Here is a 22,122-nt window from a genome sequence, read left to right as displayed (position 1 = left end):
TTTATTTTCAAAAAGTGATCGACTGTATAGTTCTGCAAGGAAATCAACTTTCTGTTCAACCCAATAGGGGTTAGGTCCATTAATACAATATCATCTGCATAAATAAAGTAGGCATACAATTGACCGGTTACATATCTTTGGGGCGTCTCCCTCGGCACAATTAAAACAATCAGGTAGATCAGGGCTCTAATTTTAATTGATGTGTCAGGGCCACACAGACCCCCCTGCAACCCTAGGGACTGCCACCTCTTTTTTGTTAAATGTATTGCGGGGGTCACATGGCCCCTCCGCAGCCCTGGGGAAAATATGAAGAACCTGCAGCCAATAATGGCCCTGGGCACCCCCAGGGCAGACTCCTGCTATTTCCTGGGGTGCCCACCCCTGGGACATAGCTGTTTGTTGTGGCTTGGCGGTAGCTATACCGCTCCGGCCAACCCACAGCAAACTGTGTTCCACTTCTAGCAAGCGAGAACAGAAAAAAATGCTCTTGCTTGCTGAAAGCGGGGCATTATGGGGTAAGATTCTAGAGTTTAGTGAATATTATTGTATTAGCTATCAGCTGAGCCAGAGAGCCTACCCCTGAGGAGGGTTTTGATATTGGATACTATAATATTCACTGCACTCTAGAATTTCGTCCCATAATTCTTTGCAGGGCCTTTGGTTGGGATTGTATTTTTACCCATACCTGTGCTTGGGGTGGTCCTAGGAGGATGGGACCATCACCAAATCATGTCAGCATCGTGTGCTGTTTGTGTTCAAGGATTCTTCTTGGTCCTCTCCCTAGGTTAGGAAGGACCCCAGAATCATCACGTCTCTCACTGCTTGCTGTATCTTCATTTTCACTTTTATGAGATGATTATATGCATTTTAGCATGTAATAATGTTACTTGTCGTTTTCCCAAGGGTATGTGAGGATTCTGTTTTCTTAATTGTGGTGAGACGGCATGGAGTTGCGGAGCAGAATTCACTGAGTTTTTGATCAATTCCACAGAATTCGTTGTAGTGGTACTCCGCCAACTACGCTGACTCTTCTATGTGTGTTCATATTTTGTGTGTGTGTTTGTGGACCTGAGCAAACCTTTGTATGTGTATTTCTTTGTAGGTACACCCTTTTCTGCCGTAGAAGATAGAAAGCCTCTTTTAATGAGGTATTCCCCAAGCCTGCCTTGCAATTTAAAAAACATATTAAATGACATTAGCACACCCGCAATTTTCTATGTAATCACATTTATCCCAAACACGGATTGTTTTTCCTCCATTCCTACTTTCAAACTAGAGGCGTAGCTTCCATTTGCGCAGCAGGTGCAGTGGCACCAGGGCTCACTGAACTCCTAATTATTGCTGTATTTCACAGTTTCACATGGGTCAAAGAGGGAATGTCTTTCTTGGACTAGAGCCCCTGACACACTGGCTACTGATGTAACCTAGCCTTGCTGGAGAACAACTGTTATTTGCTAGAGGGATGCTGTATGGAAGAGTGAAGACTCGTTGGATATTGTTCTATTCGTGAAATACATCTGCTTTAGAGTTGGGAATGATTATCAGCCCGTCAGTGGCGGGAAGTTGCATCGGGGAGCATGGCAGTGCTTAACAGGGCTGAATGTGAACACAGCTAAGTACGGGAAGCTGCCCAGCGCATTACCTTTGATTGTGTTCTAGTTCTAGGCCTTGTCATAAAGTATGGCCAACTTAATTAGATATTGTGATCTCCTGTATGTGCTGCAAGCAAGTACACCATGCCACCGAGATATTAAGGCTTTAAGAGTCCTGTCCGTTGGGGAAGATTACTTGTGAACCACAGAGACTTGAAGGTGGAGCAGCCATAAAGACAAGCCCCAGGGCAGTCTGGAGGTCAGCCAGCGTGTAACCCTTATAACATATAATCTCTTTAGTTCGGATGGGGACGGTAAAAGCAGTTATCTTCCCCACCGTAAATATGAAATCTGGAAATACAGAGAATCTATTTACTTTATCACTGAAAACTGCCAACACTTCTGTGTGAAAATGTGGGCGAAATGAGGAATTACAAGGGAAATTGGAGCAGTATATCACAAAATGTGTAATACATGATTAGAGGACAGCCGCGTTGGAGACCTTAAATGTGTAGTGATCATGTGATGTTTGTTTTAAAAACAAGGTGGTTATCGTACACTGGGTTGCTCGGTTGAAGGCGTGAGTTGAAACGCGTAGGCATTGTGTGTTGAGTGTTGCTGCATTATAGAATTAATAAAACAGTAGTGAGCGCTTGGACAATGGTGTGTCGACTTCGTGGGACACAGAGTGAGAGTGCAGCTGATCGTCCTTTGAATGAAGTCATTTTGAGGTGGTTTATCGCAGGGCCATTGTTGTAAATCATCATGCGTGGTTAAGGCATATGCATGGTAAAGACTTGCGTGGTAAAGGTGTTACATGGTCAAGGCATGTGCATGGTAAAGACTTGCGTGGTAAAGGTGGTACGTGGTCAAGGCATATGCATGGTAACGACTTGCGTGGTAAAGGTGTTACGTGGTCAAGGCATATGCATGGTAAATACTTGCGTGGTAAAGGTGTTACGTGGTCACGGCATATGCATGGTAAAGACTTGCATGGTAAAGGTGTTACGTGGTCAAGGCATATGCATGGTAAATACTTGCGTGGTAAAGGTGTTACGCGGTCACGGCATATGCATGGTAAAGACTTGCGCGGTAAAGGTGTTACGTGGTCAAGGCATATGATTGGTAAAGACTTGCGTGGTAAAGGTGTTACGTGGTCAAGGCATATGCATGGTAAAGACTTGCGTGGTAAAGGTGTTACGTGGTCAAGGCATATGCATGGTAAAGACTTGCGTGGTAAAGGTGGTACGTGGTCAAGGCATATGCATGGTAAAGACTTGCATGGTAAAGGTGTTACGTGGTCAAGGCATATGCATGGTAAAGACTTGCGTGGTAGAGGTGTTACGTGGTAAAGGCTACGTGGTAAAGACATTTGTTGGAATGTGTGACATTATAATTAGTCTATTCCTGCACTGTCTCTTGACTTGAAACTAAACCCTGAGCCTTGATAAACTGGACACAGACAGCCCCCCCAAAAAGTGTAAAAGCAAGTGTAGTGGGAATGTCATATCACTTTGTCATCACATGCCATTTTCCCAGTGCATTGTACCATTCCACCAGTTTAGCCCGGATAAATGGTGCTATGTACCGTATAGCACTACTCGCACCACGTTTAGAGGATGATCCATTTCTCTTCCTACCCTGGATGGAGAGTTACTCACGCATTTTGTTGAAGTGAAACTCTAAGTGTCAGAAAGAGTCAGATTGGGGTCCGTGAATTCTCACTTATTCACAAATTAGCGGTCATTCTGAGGAAAATTATATTTTGCCTTGTTATATGTGCCTACGTGTTCCCCATCCTATGTTATACGTGCATGATCGATATGCATGTATCCCCCTCTGATCGATTAAAGACGCAATTCTAGTTGTGTCCAACTCTAGTATGCCAGTTTCCAGTCCTCGTGAAAGCAACGAGTATTAGGCCTATGTTGCCACGTTTTACAGTATGCACGTTAATTCACCGCATTGTCCCCGTTTTCTAGGCCTCAAAGGGCCCGGACACCAGATTCAAGCTCCAGTCTCCTGAACCCACTCCGAGGAGCGATGCAGCCCCCACCTGCATCCCTGACCCTTCACTTACTTCCTGCCCCGCAGCGCGGTGCCCGGCCTGGCTCTGCCTGCCTGTCTGCCAAGAATATGTTATGCTTCCAGTTATCAGTCCAGCTTTCCTTCTTCACATTCCTAAGCTAACAAACCGCATAAACAGCTTTAGCTATAGTCTAGTCTTTCTGTCTCCATGAGAGAATACTGTATTAATATTCATAGAATATTCATAGCACACGCAATTCATGTAGAATATATGCATGCACCAGTCTTAGTGTCAAGTAGCCTTTGTCCTGATAACTTTTAGATTCTATCAACATGTACTCCAAAACACGAGATACCAGATATGATATAGGTACATGTCGTCCTGACACCGCAGACTTTAGTCTCCTCTTCTAGTGCAGAAGTCATACCCCCAGTTCTCCCTGGTAACACGTCATTGCCCGTTTGCGCGCACCACTAGGTTAAAGGTCCCAGCTGCTCTCAGGTAGCCCCCTCTATGTTTCCACCCATTCATGACACTTCTATGACGTTTCTCATCACATGTCTCAGTGCACGCCCTGTGCACGCCTTCTGTTTCCGCCCATGTGTTCTTATCTTACGCTTGTCACAAGTTACGCCTACTGTATGTAATGTATTTGAAATGTCTTACTATATATACACTGCAATGTTAATGAAATGGTGCAGCTGCCTTCCTTCCTTCCTATTTATTTCAGGCTGTCCCGTTCCAGTCCCTTCCCTTCTGCCTGAATAAAGCCTGTTCAGACTCGGATACACCGGATCCTGCCTCTTATTTATTGAGCTATCTGTTATTGTTAATATATTCAAAAATAGTACCGGTAATTAATTATTTATTTACCACATAATGGCGCCCGAATAGGGACGAGCCCCTTCCTCACGCGCTGGCGATGCAACGCCGGTCCCCTGACCCTCTGCAGCCGTGACGGAACAATACCGTGCACGTGCAGATATTTCTGCTTCAAGTCTCCCTCAGGCCCACGGAGGGGACGGAGACTGCGGTCCGACATCCAGACGAAGCGGTGTGGAATGCGGTTCGTCCCGACCAGAGCCCAAGCAGAGAGAGCAAGGTCCGAAGTATCCGGAGGCCCACCTGTTTCCGAAGTCCGAAGTTCGTAGTCCGACGCCGACGACGTCGTAGCAGTCCAGTCCAGTGCGAGGCCTTCCAGTTTCTGCTTCCCGGTGAGTACCGTCGCGGGGGAAGTATCTAGACAGGATCATTAGTTTGTTCCTGGTCCGTTGGGTTTGGGTACACAGATCCAGTCCGAAGTATTCACCTAGGTGGATACGGGTCAAGACGTGTCTCTTTATGGGACTGGTATGTTCTGTACTGTTTTAGCAGTGCATCCAGTAATTCTAGTAAGTTTCGTTCTCGAGAAATTCATGTGTTCTGTTTTCAGTGTATCAGGTAGTATTTCTGTTCGAACTGTTATTCATGTATTTTTATGTCGTGGTATGAGTGATTTGTTTGCTATTCTATTACTGTGATTATTGTGTATTGCGTTTCCAAGTATATAACCGAAATGCCTCTGTTCTCGAAATTACGTCAGTTAAAGACCAGAAAAGGGTTACTCGAAGGAGCAGTTCCTGTCCCTCCTAGGGACAGTCCAGGACATTTTATGTATCACAAGCATGGCTTAGATGCCATAATATATCTAGACTTATGGGCGGATTATACCAAGGAACTAGAAGAGAAATATAGATGGGCCGTATCAGGTACATGGGATGCCGAGTGCATCATGCGAGTAGAAGAAGCATTATGGAAAAAGAAAGCCAGACAGTCCGAGAAAGATGCCATCGAGTTATGGCGCAAAGAATCTCATAAAAGAACCGAAAAAGAATTCAGAAAAACAGAATTAAGTAAGGAATCCGCAGAAAAAGCCCAAGAAAGGGAATTAATCGAAGAAGGTGAACGAGTTAGAGCAGAACAGTTAGACAGACAGAGGAATGCCCTTATTAAAGGCATGTATCCTCTTCTTGCCGAGGGCTTGCCAAAAGCAACCCCGGAAGCACCCTGTAATCTACCGCCGCCATTGGTCCCGATTAAGCTACGTCATAAACCGACCGCAGCTGACATATTTCTTTCGTCCTATTTGGACGACACAGTCCCAGCATATGCAAATCATGTTCTGCCTGTTCCGCCTGCTCCCGTTAATAATGTAATTCCTGTCCCGCCAACTACTGTTCCCGGGGGCCAAGTTAATGTGCCAGCACCCCCGGACCAGCTCACAGTAAATGTACCCGTTTTGCCAGTTACCTTACCAGCACGTACAGTATTCACCGACGATTCTAGTTTAGGTGCCGCGGGGGGAGGTTCTCCTCGTACCCCGCCTCAACCGAAACGTCTGACGCTACATGACGTAGCGTTACAGCGTACGCCAAAAGTGGCGACATACACAGATCTCAAGCGACTTCTTACTGACTGTATATATGATCCAGTTCCAGGCGAAGATCACATGATCTTATATTCAGTACGTTTAAGATGGGTGGCCAGCTTTTTGATCACCCTGCCCGATATGAAGGAACATCTAAACAGAATATATTATTTTATCCGTACAGGAGAGAATCCAGGAAGTATTCACGAAGCCATGATTCAAAGGAAAGCCGAGGTTCAACTTATGATTTTAAAATTCTTGATTAACTGTTTAATAAGAGAGCAAGATTATCCAGATAAAGATCAAGACGAGATGAAAGTCCTGACCAGGTGGAGTGACAATATAGCCGATGGAAAACACAAGACACAAGGTAGTGTAGAGAGTATGTACAAGAAAATTCGTAAGGAAATAATACGTATACACCAGAAAGAGGAAGCAAAAAGAGCAACCGAGAAAGAGAGTGACTCTTCTAGTGAAGAGGTAGACAGCGAGAATCCCTCCAGAATAGCGTATGTAGGTAGAACTAGACTTTCCGACCGACATTCACGCCTAGATTACAAGAAAACTTTTCCTCCTCCAGCACCAGAACAGTGTTCTCTTGAGCAAGTATTCCAGGCCACCGATCAAATTCTGAAATCACGAATAGGTTATAGCAAGCTTAGTACAATGCATGAACAAGAACTAGCCCGATCAGCAGTCCGATGGACTAGTGATTCCACCACGTTTCCAGACGAAATGGTGGCCCAAATGTTTCTGAAACTGCCCCCAGCCGAGCAACGTCTGGTGGGTATGTATATGATCCAGCACCTCATTACACTGTATGAGGAACAACATTCTGATCCAGGTCCTCTACATGATGTATTGAACGAGTTACTCCAATTCAGATGGAAAGGTCTAGGTACCGATTTAATTAGTGTCATTCTAGAACAGCGCCACAAATACCGAACGTTTCTGAATCCACATTATGTTTCCGTCTCACCCCCAGAAAGAAAATCATTCTACATAGATAGACAGAATCCGTTACGAGAAGTGCATCCAGTTAAGGGAGAAGATGGTAGTCTAGAACGAGTATTTGTTTACACCCCCATCACGAAAATAGAACTCTTGGAAATGAAAAAGTTAATTCCCTGTCATGATAAAGATCCAGCAGGGTTTCACCGTGAATTAAAGGACATGCTCCGTATGGGAGAATACACGTATCCTGATATCATTAAAATGTTAAAAGTCCTGTTGCCTGCGGGCATATATGAAAAACTCAAAGAAAAAGAATGGGAGGTGGGAGAGAAAAAGATAGATTGGACAGCATTAGAAGCTGAAGATAATACACGAGTACCAGGTACCGGTCTTGGGGAAAAAGCTAAAGCTTTGCCCGAATTGTTAATACAAGTTTTGCCAAGATTACTAGCCACGAAAAAGGAAGATTGGGATGCCATCTCAGCCTGTAAACAGAAACAAGATGAAGATACTAGTGATTTTTATTCTAGATTTGAGAAATGTTTTATTATTAATAGTGGTCTGAAAACGAGTAGTGAATCGTACCCTCATCTGTTTGTTACCAAACTAGTCGAGAATTCAAGTCCACAAGTTAAAAATCGAGTACTGAAAGTCGAAAGTACCTGGCAAGCTAATACTCCGTCACAGATGCTCCAGATGCTCCAGTACCACCAGAACAGAATCAGGGAAGAGCAGGAACACGAAAAGAGACGTATGAAAGACACGAAAATGAAAGTATTAGTTGCACAATCTGTTCCACAAGACAGTCAGAAGAGGGGTCCGAATCAAGCCAGTCATCCTGCAGCTCCCGTTAAAGGGACATGCAATTACTGTAAACAGCCAGGTCATTTTATAAACGAATGTGCAGTTCTGAAACACAACATAGCTACTGGTAAGACTAAAGAAAGACCACGTCCGCCTAGACAAGAACAAGTCTCACAGACTTCCCAGCCGCCACAGAATGCACAACAGACAGTTACAGTACCGCAGCCTATCGCTGCAACACAACACGTTACACAACAGATGTACCAGTATGCACAGTCAGAGTATCCAGATTATCAGCCATATTCATGAAACAGCCTAGAGAGGGAGGTGGGCTTGCCTCTCATCGAGATTCATGTAGATCAAGAGGGTCCCTATGTACACAGTCAAGTATTAGGGAAAGACAGAAAGTTTCTGATCGATACAGGGGCAAGTAGGACTACCATCAGTCATAACGAGGTTCCAGGGGCTCCGCTCTCAGGCTCTAGAAATGTTTCCCTTGGATTTTCAGGAAAGCCTATTGTTAATGAAATATCGAAACCAGTTACTCTGGAAGTCGGTCGATTGTCCCGAACTACAGATTTGTTACTCACGAAATCTTGTCCAGAGAATCTGTTAGGCATTAAAACTCTGAAAGAATTAGGAGCAGTCATATGCTGCTCCCCAGAAGGGGTGCGACTGTTCCTCCGTGATTTTAAAGGTCATTATGTATTACGTGATTTTGATCCAAGATTATTGAATGTACCACAGCATTTATGGGCGCAAGGTCCAACTGATGTAGGTTGTATGCATATCACACCCCATCGTGTCACTCTGAAGCCAGGTGTTGTATTACCACGAATCCGACAGTACAAATTGCCACCTGAGGCTGTAGCAGCCTTATCTAAAATTATTGACGAACTTATTGTTCAAGGAGTAGTTGTAGAAACTGACTCCAATGTATGTAATTCTCCTATCATTCCAGTCCTGAAACGTACTGATCCAAATGCACCTCCAGTTTATCGACTAGTGATTGACCTTCGAGAACTTAATAAATGTATCATACCCCAGTACCCAGTGGTCCCAGATATTTCTTCACTATTGACAGCCATTGATTCTGAAGCCACATTCTTTACAGTTATCGATCTCAAGAACGCATTCTTTAGTGTCCCCATTCATCCAGACAGCCAGTTCCTTTTCGGATTCTGTTTAAATGGAAGAAGCTATAAATTCACACGAGCTCCTCAAGGTTTCACAGAAAGTCCTAGCATTTACAGTCAAGCACTTAAAAGACAACTAGACAATATTCACATGCCAACTGACACTGCTCTGCTCCAGTATGTCGATGATCTACTGATCACAGCCCGTTCTGAACGTGACTGCGAACGTGCGTCACTTACAGTCCTGTATTTTCTGGCCGAGATGGGGCACAAGGTGTCCCCTTCCAAATTACAATTCTGTGTCCAGCAAGTGGTCTACTTAGGACACTTACTGTCCAAGAGGGGTAGGCAGTTGACACCTGATCGTATCCAGTTAATAGCACGTCTTCCACAGCCCAAGACACAGAAGGAGGTACGAGCTTTTATCGGCCTCACTTCTTACTGCAGACAATGGATTCCTCAGTATGCATTTCTAGCCAAGCCACTGATACAGTTAACGACACAGGAGGCAGCCGTATCGACTGTCCTCCCTTGGACCCAAGAACATACACTTGTTTTCAATGAATTAAAGAAAGCTTTATGCCAAGCACCTGTACTACCAACACCGAACTATAGTAAGCCTTTCACACTTTTTGTTACTGAACGTGATGGTACTGCATTATCTGTTCTCACACAAGATCAAGCAGGACAATACAAGCCCTGTGCTTATTTTTCTAGCACATTAGATCCAGTAGCCCAGGCTCTGCCTGCGTGCCTCAAGTCAGTTGCAGCCACAGCTCTAGCTATCAGACAAAGTGATTCCATAGTGTTAGGACACTCCCTGACAGTACAAGTTCCACACTCCGTGGAAGTTCTTTTAAACCGAACTCAGACTCAGCACTTGACAATTGCACGTTTAACAGGTTATGAATTGACACTGTTCCAGCCACACATAGAAATCAGACGCTGCAACATTTTAAATCCAGCTACACTGTTACCGTCAGTTACCTCAAATCCTGCCACACATGACTGTGTGGAAGTTGTTAACATCATGACAAAGCCAAGACAAGACTTGACAGACATTGCATTACCTGATCCCGACCTGACACTTTATGTGGATGGTTCATGTATGAGAACAAGTACAGGAGAACTAGTAGCCGCGTATGCAGTGACTACTGAAACCGAAGTTATAGAAACACATCGTATTGACACCCTGTCTGCTCAAGCAGCAGAGCTTGTCGCTCTGACCCGAGCCTGCATACGTGCCAAGAACCTGAAAGTTAACATATACACAGATTCACGTTATGCATTCGGAGTCGTACACGACTTTGGAGTGCTCTGGCAGGAAAGAGGTTTTATGACTTCTCATGGAACCAAGATTCAGCATGGCCCCCTCATTCAAGCTCTGTTAGATGCAATACATTTACCGACAGCTATCGCTATCATAAAGTGCAAGGCACATACGAAAGCCACTGATATCATTTCCCAGGGTAACGATCTAGCAGATCGAACAGCCAAGCTCACAGCTCAGACTCCAGACATTCCAGTTAACACGACACCGACACACACTCCAGATCAGACTACTTGTATGACAGTTAAGGACCCTACACAAGATGTCATAGATATACAGTTACATGCTACTCCCGATGAAATCAAGAAATGGTCCGAACAAGGAGGGGTCCAGACAGATCAAGGATGGTTGACGAAGGGAAAAGCCACATGGTTTCTCCCCGACTCTATGGTTCAAGTCATTATTAACACCGCACATAGTCCAGCACACTTAGGAGAAAAAGCCATGCTAGACAGTATTCAGAACCTCTGATTTAACAAGCATTTACGAGCAGCAGCCAAACAGAAAGTCCGTACCTGCATGATCTGTTGTCAGTTCAATCCAGGTAAAGGTGTCCCGGTGGAACAAGGTGGATTCCATCCTCCTGACCACCCTTTTGAAGTCCTCCAGATGGATTATATTCAGATGGAGCGATGTCGAGGTTTCAAGTATGTCCTCGTAGTTGTATGCGCTTTGTCCAGGTGGACAGAAGCATATCCAGTTCCAGATTACACAGCTGCGACCACTGCCAAGCAGTTGGTTCGTGAGTTTTTTCCCCGCTATGGATTACCTAGGGTCGTGTATTCAGATAACGGCCAGCCATTCTCATCCGAGCTCATGAAACAAGTATCCCTTCTGTTAGGGTACCAGTGGAAGTTCCATTGTGTACGCCATCCTGAAGCAGCCGGTCTCGTAGAGAGACATAACCAGACTCTGAAAATCCGCATTTCTAAAGTATGTGCCGAGAAAGGTGTAGATTGGATAGTAGCACTGCCAGTCGCCCTTTTCTATATGAGAATGGTTGCTCACTCCCGTTCAGGTCTATCTCCGTATGAGATAGTGTTTGGACGTCCCCCCAATATGTGGGGTACACCTAGACCCCGTACCATTACCGATGTTGACAGTAATATGCTGACAGATTACCTTGCCTCCTTGATGTCTGCACTACAATCTTGTCGTTCACAGGTTGCCGCTGCATTTCCAGACAACACCGACGTGAAACCACACGAGATCGTTCCGGGGGATCTCGTGCTGGTCCGCAATTTTGATCGTTCAAGTCCGCTGGAGCCCCGCTGGAAGGAGCCCCGTCTCGTCCTACTCACCACCCGGACAGCAGTGAAGGTTGAAAACCGAAAAGGGTGGCTACACGCGAGCCATGTCAAGAAATTCCATGGACTTAAAACAAAGACTTTTCTCAAGGACTGCCCCGTTCTCAAGGACTGCCCAGAAACTGAATCTAAACTTCCCCTGATAGAGAAAACTCCGCAGCAGGAGTATAAATCCAAGTTGAGGTCTAGTAAGTCAGCCAGTTTAATTGTCTAAGTCCCTCTCGGGTGAAACGGTTAGACAGGTTCCTGACATGTATGAGATAGACCCACACAGTGAGAGAGTTAGACAAAACTCTAAGAGATGTATCATTACTCTGTTCTTTCTATTATTCCTGAGTCTTATGGTTACATGCATAAGTTATGCTTTACATTTATGTTTTCCTATTTCACATGTACATATGTCTTCTAATGTTACAGTAGAGCACACATTTAGTGACCTGCCTCCTCACGAGTTATCCTATCGTCTTGCTATGCGTAATAATACTTTTATCCGAATGCTACACTATTCACACCAGACCAGCAATGCCACTAATTGTTGGGTATGTGGTCGATTTCCCCCTTTTCAGACACCGAAGGGAGTTCTGCCACTTTTTCCTTATCCGTTTTCACATAATGGTTCATGTGGAGCATGGTCCACGTTAACGTCATCCTCCACTGATATGTCTCGTCTGAACCGAACATGTTTCCCAGACAAGGAAGGACTTTCCTATAGAACAGGATTAGATCTAGAAAATGAAGTATATGATCTAGGTAATTATTCCTCGAATTTCATGGTTTTGAATGTTCAATCCGATACTACTCCAGATTTGCCTGCTATTTCAGTTCTACCAGTTAAAGGCGAATTATGTGTCAGAAAGAATGGTTCCGCACATGTAGGACATAGTGATTGTACTACTATGGTCGAGTATAGTGACAGTGGGAAATCCATTTTCAAAGCCTCACGTCATTCTTATTTTGTTTGTGGTCAGACCGCATATGTTCGTCTGCCCCTCGATTGGGATGGAACATGTTACATTGCCTTCCTACTGCCACCAGTTTTTCTAGCCCCATCCGATTATCACAGAAACACACATCTAGTACACGTTAGACATAGAAGGGAGACCGAGTCCCCAATTGTCGATCAAACTGAAACTGCCCTAGAACAGTATCAAGACTTCAATAAAGGTTTCTTTTTCTTTATAGGTCCTGTCCAGAATAGTAAGTTAATACGTAGGTTAACCAGAACCCTTGAAGCAGTAGTGAATGAGACTACTTCTGCTCTAGGTAATTTAACTGAAGAGCAATCTGCTATTAGATTTGTCGTGCTCCAAAATCGTCTCGTTCTTGACGTCATACTGGCCGATAGAGGAGGAGCATGTAGAGTCATCGGATCTAGTTGCTGCATTTTCATTCCTAATAACGCGCCGTCCGTTTATTCAGCTATAACCAGACTTCATAAAATTGGCCATCAGTTACACCAGAATCCAGGCACCTGGACATGGTCCGGTTGGCTCTGGAGTATAATATCTGCCTCGGGATGGAAAGTATTATCATTCCTAGGTATAGCAGTAATGATCATATTCAGTTGCTGCCTCTGTTTACAATGTGGCCCTGCGATTTGCGGCTTGTGTGCTACCTCTTGTATTCCTAGTCCTAAATCCCGTTCCAAGACAATTCGAGACGAGCAAATGATGCTATATGAACAGATAGATGGTATCATGAATATTGATGTTTCCTGATGGAAACGTAGGGCACAAGGAGGGAATGAGGAAAATTATATTTTGCCTTGTTATATGTGCCTACGTGTTCCCCATCCTATGTTATACGTGCATGATCGATATGCATGTATCCCCCTCTGATCGATTAAAGACGCAATTCTAGTTGTGTCCAACTCTAGTATGCCAGTTTCCAGTCCTCGTGAAAGCAACGAGTATTAGGCCTATGTTGCCACGTTTTACAGTATGCACGTTAATTCACCGCATTGTCCCCGTTTTCTAGGCCTCAAAGGGCCCGGACACCAGATTCAAGCTCCAGTCTCCTGAACCCACTCCGAGGAGCGATGCAGCCCCCACTTGCATCCCTGACCCTTCACTTACTTCCTGCCCCGCAGCGCGGTGCCCGGCCTGGCTCTGCCTGCCTGTCTGCCAAGAATATGTTATGCTTCCAGTTATCAGTCCAGCTTTCCTTCTTCACATTCCTAAGCTAACGAACCGCATAAACAGCTTTAGCTATAGACTAGTCTTTCTGTCTCCATACGAGAGAATACTGTATTAATATTCATAGAATATTCATAGCACACGCAATTCATGTAGAATATATGCATGCACCAGTCTTAGTGTCAAGTAGCCTTTGTCCTGATAACTTTTAGATTCTATCAACATGTACTCCAAAACACGAGATACCAGATATGATATAGGTACATGTCGTCCTGACACCGCAGACTTTAGTCTCCTCTTCTAGTGCAGAAGTCATACCCCCAGTTCTCCCTGGTAACACGTCATTGCCCGTTTGCGCGCACCACTAGGTTAAAGGTCCCAGCTGCTCTCAGGTAGCCCCCTCTATGTTTCCACCCATTCATGACACTTCTATGACGTTTCTCATCACATGTCTCAGTGCACGCCCTGTGCACGCCTTCTGTTTCCGCCCATGTGTTCTTATCTTACGCTTGTCACAAGTTACGCCTACTGTATGTAATGTATTTGAAATGTCTTACTATATATACTATATATACACTGCACTGTTAATGAAATGGTGCAGCTGCCTTCCTTCCTTCCTATTTATTTCAGGCTGTCCCGTTCCAGTCCCTTCCCTTCTGCCTGAATAAAGCCTGTTCAGACTCGGATACACCGGATCCTGCCTCTTATTTATTGAGCTATCTGTTATTGTTAAGATATTCAAAAATAGTACCGGTATTATTCACATTCTGATGAGGTGAAGCATGAGTGCGCTACATTTACTAGTGTGTGATTCTACACATGCAAAACATGTACACCTGGCAGCAATCACCTGACTAGTTTTGTTTTCAAACATTGTTGAAAGAGCTGCTTAGTTCTAAAAACCCTATCTCTTTGAGCATAAAAAAGATAAGGTGCAAACAACTCATCTGGGGACACAGTCAAGCCCACTGACACCAAGAGAGAAACAGTAATGATGGTTATTCACAGGCCCTGGAAAACCCCCATGTCCTGCTCATCATACAGACCCATCTCCCTCCCAAATGCTCATGCTAAACTATTCACAGGCATTCTGGCACACAACTTAGTCCGTTCATAATGGCCTTATGACTGCAAGCCACAGCAGTGGTGAGATAATACTGTGCCATTAATAAAATGGATGCTTTCCAACACTGAGAAGACACTGGACACAATGTCTGCCAATGGCCCGATTTATATTTAGGTGGATGGTTTATTCTGTCATAAATGTGGTAGGTGTCCCGTCCAACCTATTAAAAGTGCATTATATCCTGTGGCATTTGAAATAAAGCGGATGGAATCTGTTATGTTTGAGAAAATAATTTGTCCTATAAACTCAGAATCAGGAACCATGTCTACAACAAGTGTTGTAGAAGGAGCAAGAGCCAGCATTATAGGAAGAGGGCCTAGAAGCAGATATAGTCCCCGTGTCACTGAAGCACCCACCTGTTCACTTCCTCTGTTTATACCTCATTTGTACCTACCTGTGCGCCTGCTCTGTTTGTACCTCATAGGTACCTATATGTGCACCTCATCTGTTTATACCTCACAAGCACTCACCTGTGCACTCTCTCTGTTTATAGCTAATAGGCCCCTTCCTGTGCACCTCCTCAGTTAGTACCTCCCAGGTGAGCTTCTGAAATAAAGCTTGTGAGCTCCACGGCCTCTTGACTATCAGGCCATTATCTCCATCTGCTGTGTGCATGCTTCAAGCGTGCCCCCCTGCCTCAGCTAACAATGAACCCTGTAGAGTGAGTACACAGACCGAGGGGAGTAGGGCGCTGAAGGACATGGAATGAGGTAAACCTGGATAAAAGAAAGATGGGAAGGGGGGAATGAGACTTCACCTGTGGACAACAGACACCTCCTCCCGCTCCACCAAAGCCCTGTTGAGTCACAAAGTAGCATCCTGGCCTCAGACAGACAACAATAAGTCAAATATCTTGTAAATGTTGAAAAACAAACACAATTATTAATATGTGCACATCTGTTGGATGTAGGGATATTTGAGGTAAATTATTGGTTGTGATGGATTCTCTATAAAGAATAAATGACTGATATCGTTGAATAATAAATGTCAAGATTTAATGTTTGTTTGCCATGTCTGTGTGCGCAATATAAAGACGGGCCATTAGAATTAACCCTTCATTCTGTTTCACAGAAAGCCCTGGAAGGAGCTGCTGATTGAAATACAACAGGATCTTAACTTTACCTACTTCAGGAAGAACTAAAGACTCACTTTTTAAGTTGTCTTTCAGGGCAGAATCAGTCAATAGTTCAAGGGAGATGGATATATATTACGCTGATAGAAAATCCACCTCAACTCGAGATAATGCTCCAGTCTTCCAGGTTAGAAGGATCTAGAAATGCTTGAACCAGGAGGGCTGTAAAATGTGTTGAAGGTGACTTAGGGCCTTATTACGAGTGTGGAGGTCTTCCAATGGGACTACCACAGCGGAGGTACCAGGCAGACTGCCAAGCCCATTGAGAGCCCGCCGCCCGATTACGACCTAAATCCAGGGTGGGTGGGCTTTGCAGCAGCGGTCTCACGGCGGCTGTATTAGGCTCATTGGAGAGTCTAAACAGCATACCACCACCTTAAGAGTGCCTGCAGCACGTTCCTGCACCATGTCATGCATGCCACACTGTGCAGGAACAAGGGTGCAATTCCACTGGGTGGCACAACATGTGCCCCCCGCATGCAACCCCATTAGCAGAATCGTCCGGGGCCCTGTGAGGGCCCCCTTACTTGCATGTCCTTTATCCTTTTCATGGTGGGATCCCCGCCAGGAAAAGGGCAGTGGATATGCAGACCGTAATATACTTGGCGATGTCGGCATTGGCACTGCCAACATATTCAGGGTGTTTGCAGACCGCCTCCACAGTGGGATCCTTGATCCTGGCGGGGGGGCGGTCCCACCACCACAATTATAATACGCCGATCAGTCTGCCAGGATGGTGGCATTTGGACCGCAACCCTGAGTACGCCGATCATGAGGGCCGTCGCACTCATAGAAAGACTCTTAATGAGCTGCAAGGTAAAGGCAGGAGTTGGCATTTGAGCTGATCCAGTGTGAACAGGAAAGCAGTGTGGAAAAAGGTGTCTGGAGTTACCTCTGTCATATATACTTCCTAAAGAGCTACCTTTGTTATACACTTTCTGAAGAGCTACCTTTGTTATACACTTCCAAAAGAGTTACCTTGGTTAAATACTTCCTGAAGAGTTACCTTTGATATACACTTCCTGAAGAGTTACCTTTGTTATACACTTCCTGAAGAGTTACCTTTGTTGTACACTTCCTGAAGAGTTACCTTGGTTAAATAATTCCTGAAGAGTTACCTTTGTCATGTATACTTCCTGTAGAGTTACCTTTGCTATACACTTCCTGAAGAGTTACCTTTGTTATACACTTTCTGAAGAGCTACCTTTGGTAGATACTTCCTGAAACTGAATTAACGGCAGCGCTTCCTGATTCCTCTCTTTTTCCACAATCTGTTCTGTTAATTGAAATCTTGTCCATGTGTATCCACCCAAAACTGTACCTGTAGCACATGAGTGCTCTGTAGCTGCCCTCGCCTTAGTAATTTACTCTGGAACATTGGTAAATCACTGCCTTTTCAGAAGTAAATAAGATGTGACATGTTCAACCGCAGTTTTAATGAAATATCCATGTATGGTAAAATGTTCCTCACTAAATTTCAAATATGGTAGAGAAGAGATGTCTTATCCAGCTGGTTAAATATTGTGTATTCACATTCTATTACATTTGCATTTAGTAATATTGCATTTCTTTACATCCAACAGAGAATAAGCCTTAAATGCACGGATTGATTATGAATAATGAAGATAACACATCAAACCTGCAAAAATTATCAAAAATATGGAGCTCCAAAAACATCAGAGCAATCAGAGGCAGAGGACGGATCCAGGAAGACGCAGTCAAAGGCAATTCAGTGAGTGTCCGAGTCTGAGCTCTGCACCTCGACACCCCAAGACGAAGAAATGACCTCAACAAAACCAAGACAACAACACTGACAAACCACCTGCTGTATAAACAAGCGTCCAACACCAGCTTTGATCATGAGGCCGGTATGAGAGTTGGAGGAAGGTCTCGTGTCTATTTGGGATCCATAGTTTGGAACATACTCCCTCTTCAGTTTTGAGCTGTTAGCAACATGAAAATGTTTAAAAAATGTTGAAAACTTGGCTTTTTGTCCATGTTGGAAACAACCGGATTTACTTTCTTTTCTGACCTGTGCTTTGCCCCGGGACACTCTTTGGAGTAGCTGTACAAATTACGAGTCGCTTCATTATCATGATCTTGCTAGAGCAGTGCTTCGCTATCTAAACTGACACCAGACCAGCATTCAGTGCTCTAGGTGTATTGTTAACTCTTTCAAGCCAAACCACAGGAACCAGGGAAAAGCACAACGAAGTGGAGCCTAACAAGTGAAGGCGCTAAAGGAAAGGGGAGATCTGCTCTCTGAAGTACAGAGTATTGTCCCAATTTGCACCTACCGGAAGGAAGATTAAGCTTTACCCGCAAGCATGCAAAGCCATTATCCAATCTAAAGATGCAATCACCCACAAGGAAGCCTTACTGATATTATGAATGTGGCAGGTATTTAGTGAATCTTGTATTTTATTGTTAAATCGGAAATCAAGCGTCCAAAATATCACACAAATACAGGGAATGTGAAAATAACGCAAGTGGTTTATTAACTATGCTGACCCTTCAGGAAACACAGTCAGGAGAAAAGTCGTGCAATTCCACTGAATATGTCAAGAACTTTAGCCAAATAGAAACCCTAAAAGAGCATCAGCGAATACAAACAGGGGAAAAACCATATCATTGCACTGAATGTGTGAAGAGCTTCAGTCGGTTATCACTCCTCCAAAGACATCATCGAATACACACAGGGGAAAAACCTTACCATTGCAATGAATGTGTAAAGAGCTTCAGTCTGTTATCAAACCTCCAGAGACATCAGCGAACACACACAGGGGAAAAACCATACCATTGTAAGGAATGTGTGAAGAGCTTCAGTCAGTTATCACACCTCCAAACACATCAGCGAACACACACAGGGGAAAAACCATACCATTGCAGTGAATGTGTGAAGAGCTTCAGTCGGTTACAGGAACTCCAAAAACATCAGAGAACCCACACAGGGGAAAAACCATACCAGTGCAGTGAATGTGTGAAGAGCTTCAGTCAGTTATCAGACCTCCAAAAACATCAGAGAACCCACACTGGGGAAAAACCATACCATTGCAATGAATGTCTAAAGAGCTTCAGTCGGTTATCAAACCTCCACACACATCATAGAATACACACTGGGGAAAAAACATACCATTGCAAGGAATGTGTGCAGAGCTTCAGTTGGTTATCACATCTCCAAACACATCAGCGAACACACACAGGGGAAAAACCATACCATTGCACTGAATGTGTGAAGAGCTTCAGTGGGTTAACAGACCTCCGAAGACATCATCGTACACACACTGGGGAAAAACCATACCATTGCAAGGAATGTGTGCAGAGCTTCAGTCGGTTATCACATCTCCAAACACATCAGCGAACACACACAGGGGAAAAACCATACCATTGCAAGGAATGTGTGCAGAGCTTCAGTCGGTTATCACTCCTCCAAACACATCAGCGAACACACACGGGGGAAAAACCTTACCATTGCACTGAATGTGTGAAGAGCTTCAGTCGGTTATCAAACCTCCAAAGACATCAGAGAATACACACAGGGGAAAAACCATACCAGCGCAGTGAATGTGTGAAGAGCTTCAGTCAGTTAACATACCTCCGGAGACATCAGCGAATACACACAGGGGAAAAACCATACCAGTGCAGTGAATGTGTGAAGAGCTTCAGTCAGTTAACATACCTCCGGAGACATCAGCAAATACACACAGGGGAAAAACCATACCAGTGCAGTGAATGTGTGAAGAGCTTCAGTCAGTTAACAGGCCTCCACACACATCAGAGAATATACACAGGGGAAAAACCCTACCATTGCAGTGAATGTGGCAGTAGTTGTACTTACTTTTCAGCATTAAGAAATCATCAGCGAGCTCACAAAGGGGAAACAAATCTTTTAAATGCCATGAATGCTTGAAAAGCTGTAGTCTATTATCAATCCTAAACAGGCATCAGAGAACACACACAGAAGAAAAGCCTTCAAGTGCAATGAATGTGTGAAGAAATGTAGTCAATTATCAAGCCTATGTAGACATCAGCTTGCACTCACTCTGTAAATACCATACAACTGTAGTGAGTGTAGAAGTACCTTTAGGAAATCTTTCGCGTTAAGGATTCATCAGTTAATGCTCACAGAGAAAAAACCTTTCAGGTGCAGTGAATGTGTGAATATCTTCTGTCAGTTATTAAACCTATGGATACATCAACTAACATACACAGAGTAAAAATGAGCATTGCAATGAATGTCAGAAGTGATTTTGTCAATTGCGAACACACCTGGGGTAAAGTTTACAATTGCACTAAAAGTGTGCTAAGATTTTGTCAATTTCTGATCCTACATAGCCTCAGCAAACACACACCTTCATTTAACTCACTTAGAAATAATCCCAGATATGCAGTGAATTCAGAAAGAACTTAAGAACATTAACAATAATATTTACTCATCTGAGGACATGGACAGTAGCAGAACAGTGCCGTTATTGTGAGATAAAGGAATTACAGGAACAAGTATATAATTATGTGGGATATTCAAATACCAGATGACTGAAGACTCGACTAGAAGAAAAGAAGAACACCAAAGATTTGTAGAATATTAAAAGTGTCTGTTCCCAGTGATTGTTCACTTCGGTACACATAGAAAAAACAATGTGATGTAACACGAAATCTACTGGGAGACTAGCACAATGTGGAATAAAAGAAAAGAAACACTGGTGGTTTTTATTTGGCGATGAAGAGTTACAAAGAAAAACATCCAAGAGTTCCTGTTCATGCTACCTGTAAAAGTGTAGTGAAGATACGGTTCTGCCTGCACACATTGCTATATTAGCATAAGTGAGTTAGCTTCTCAACAGCATTTTGCTGCTTTTTCACATGACACTACATGTTTCTGTTTTTATAAAGACAAACTGCTTGCTTTTCCTTCACATGAGAACGGTCGTTTTTCACATCTCTAGACTCACACTTCGACCTCAAGTCTGCACAACCTGTTCAAGGTTAAAATAACAATCTATGCTGTAGATGCAGGTTGATCGACCCACGCTCTAGACACAACACAAACACAGCTGCTCATTTCTGAAACTCAGGTGCTTTTAATATTGCACGGCATGCATGAGACTAATATTTGGAAAAACCTTTCCATCGACAAAGAGCTGTGCTGATCTGGGATGTGATTCACTTCACCTGACCTTGGAGGTATGCGGTCCCCGTTTTAACCTAGAGATCCTCTATTATTATAATACCTAGCTCCTAGCAAGGGGAGGGTGGTACACAAGGCGCTATAGACCTGGTTCCACTATCATTATAATATGCTTTCTCCCTTTGTATTTTATGGAATTGTAACAATGCTGATTGTATTGATTTTATGCATCTTTTTACTGATGTTACCAACGATACTGCATCTTAGAGCACGTAGTTGAAATAAACATTTTAAACTATACCTTGTCTCTGATTACTCACATTGTGGACATTTATGAGAATAAATATGAAATAGTATTCTTGATTCCCACTATTCCTGAGAGGTCCCAAAATCACTTGTTCTGGGTTGTCTAATCATTGATAGCTTCGCTTTAGTACGGAGAACGAATGAGACACTGATGCTAGTTGGATAGGGGTTCTGGGCACTGAGGTGGGTTTTAGGTACACCACAATACACTGAGGTCCTGGTTTCCTGTGCATAGTCCCCGCAACATGGCACCCAACATCTTGATTAGTGCTTTATATGTCCACAATACCCTTATCACTGTTTCCGGTTAAAAGGGCGTGACGGATTAACCTACCTATATGAATGTGTTATAGGTTAATTCAAGCTTGAGATTTATAAAAAGGTTCACTTTTTGAATTACTACCCTTTTTGTGTTGCAATTTATAAATTGTTTTTCTTCTCTATGTCCTTATGGGTGATATTAACATAGCTCAGCCCTTTGAGCTTTTCTACTCTTGGGTTATGTTTCCTGCAATAAATGCGGATGAGGATACGTTCCATACATACATTCACACTGTGATTTCTGTGAACTATACTCCATATAGGACACAAGAGATTCAAATTTTGGCATGGCAGCATCGTGTTTGGTTTAATGGCACCCTCCCCCACACCGTAACTCCGGTTCGGTTAGGTCCCTTGTCAATTCCTGGGGCCACTTGGTCAGTTTTAGCCGGGTTCACACCATATCCACGTTATC

General features: G+C 43.8%; 1 protein-coding gene across 1 annotated transcript in view; it reads left to right on the top strand.

The window, feature by feature from the left end:
- LOC144805570 (uncharacterized) overlaps window positions 1–22,122 on the top strand; it is a 155,362-nt gene that overhangs the window by 74,455 nt on the left and 58,785 nt on the right. The window contains 1 exon segment of the mRNA XM_078672096.1: window positions 17,536–19,856. Coding sequence (XP_078528222.1) covers window positions 18,456–19,856 — 1,401 coding nt within the window. The 5' untranslated portion in view covers window positions 17,536–18,455.

Source organism: Lissotriton helveticus, chromosome 1_2, assembly GCF_964261635.1.
Source record: "Lissotriton helveticus chromosome 1_2, aLisHel1.1, whole genome shotgun sequence".
Classification (NCBI taxonomy): domain Eukaryota; kingdom Metazoa; phylum Chordata; class Amphibia; order Caudata; family Salamandridae; genus Lissotriton; species Lissotriton helveticus.
Note: the sequence above shows the minus strand (reverse complement) of the source record. Positions and strands in the feature narration are given on the sequence as shown.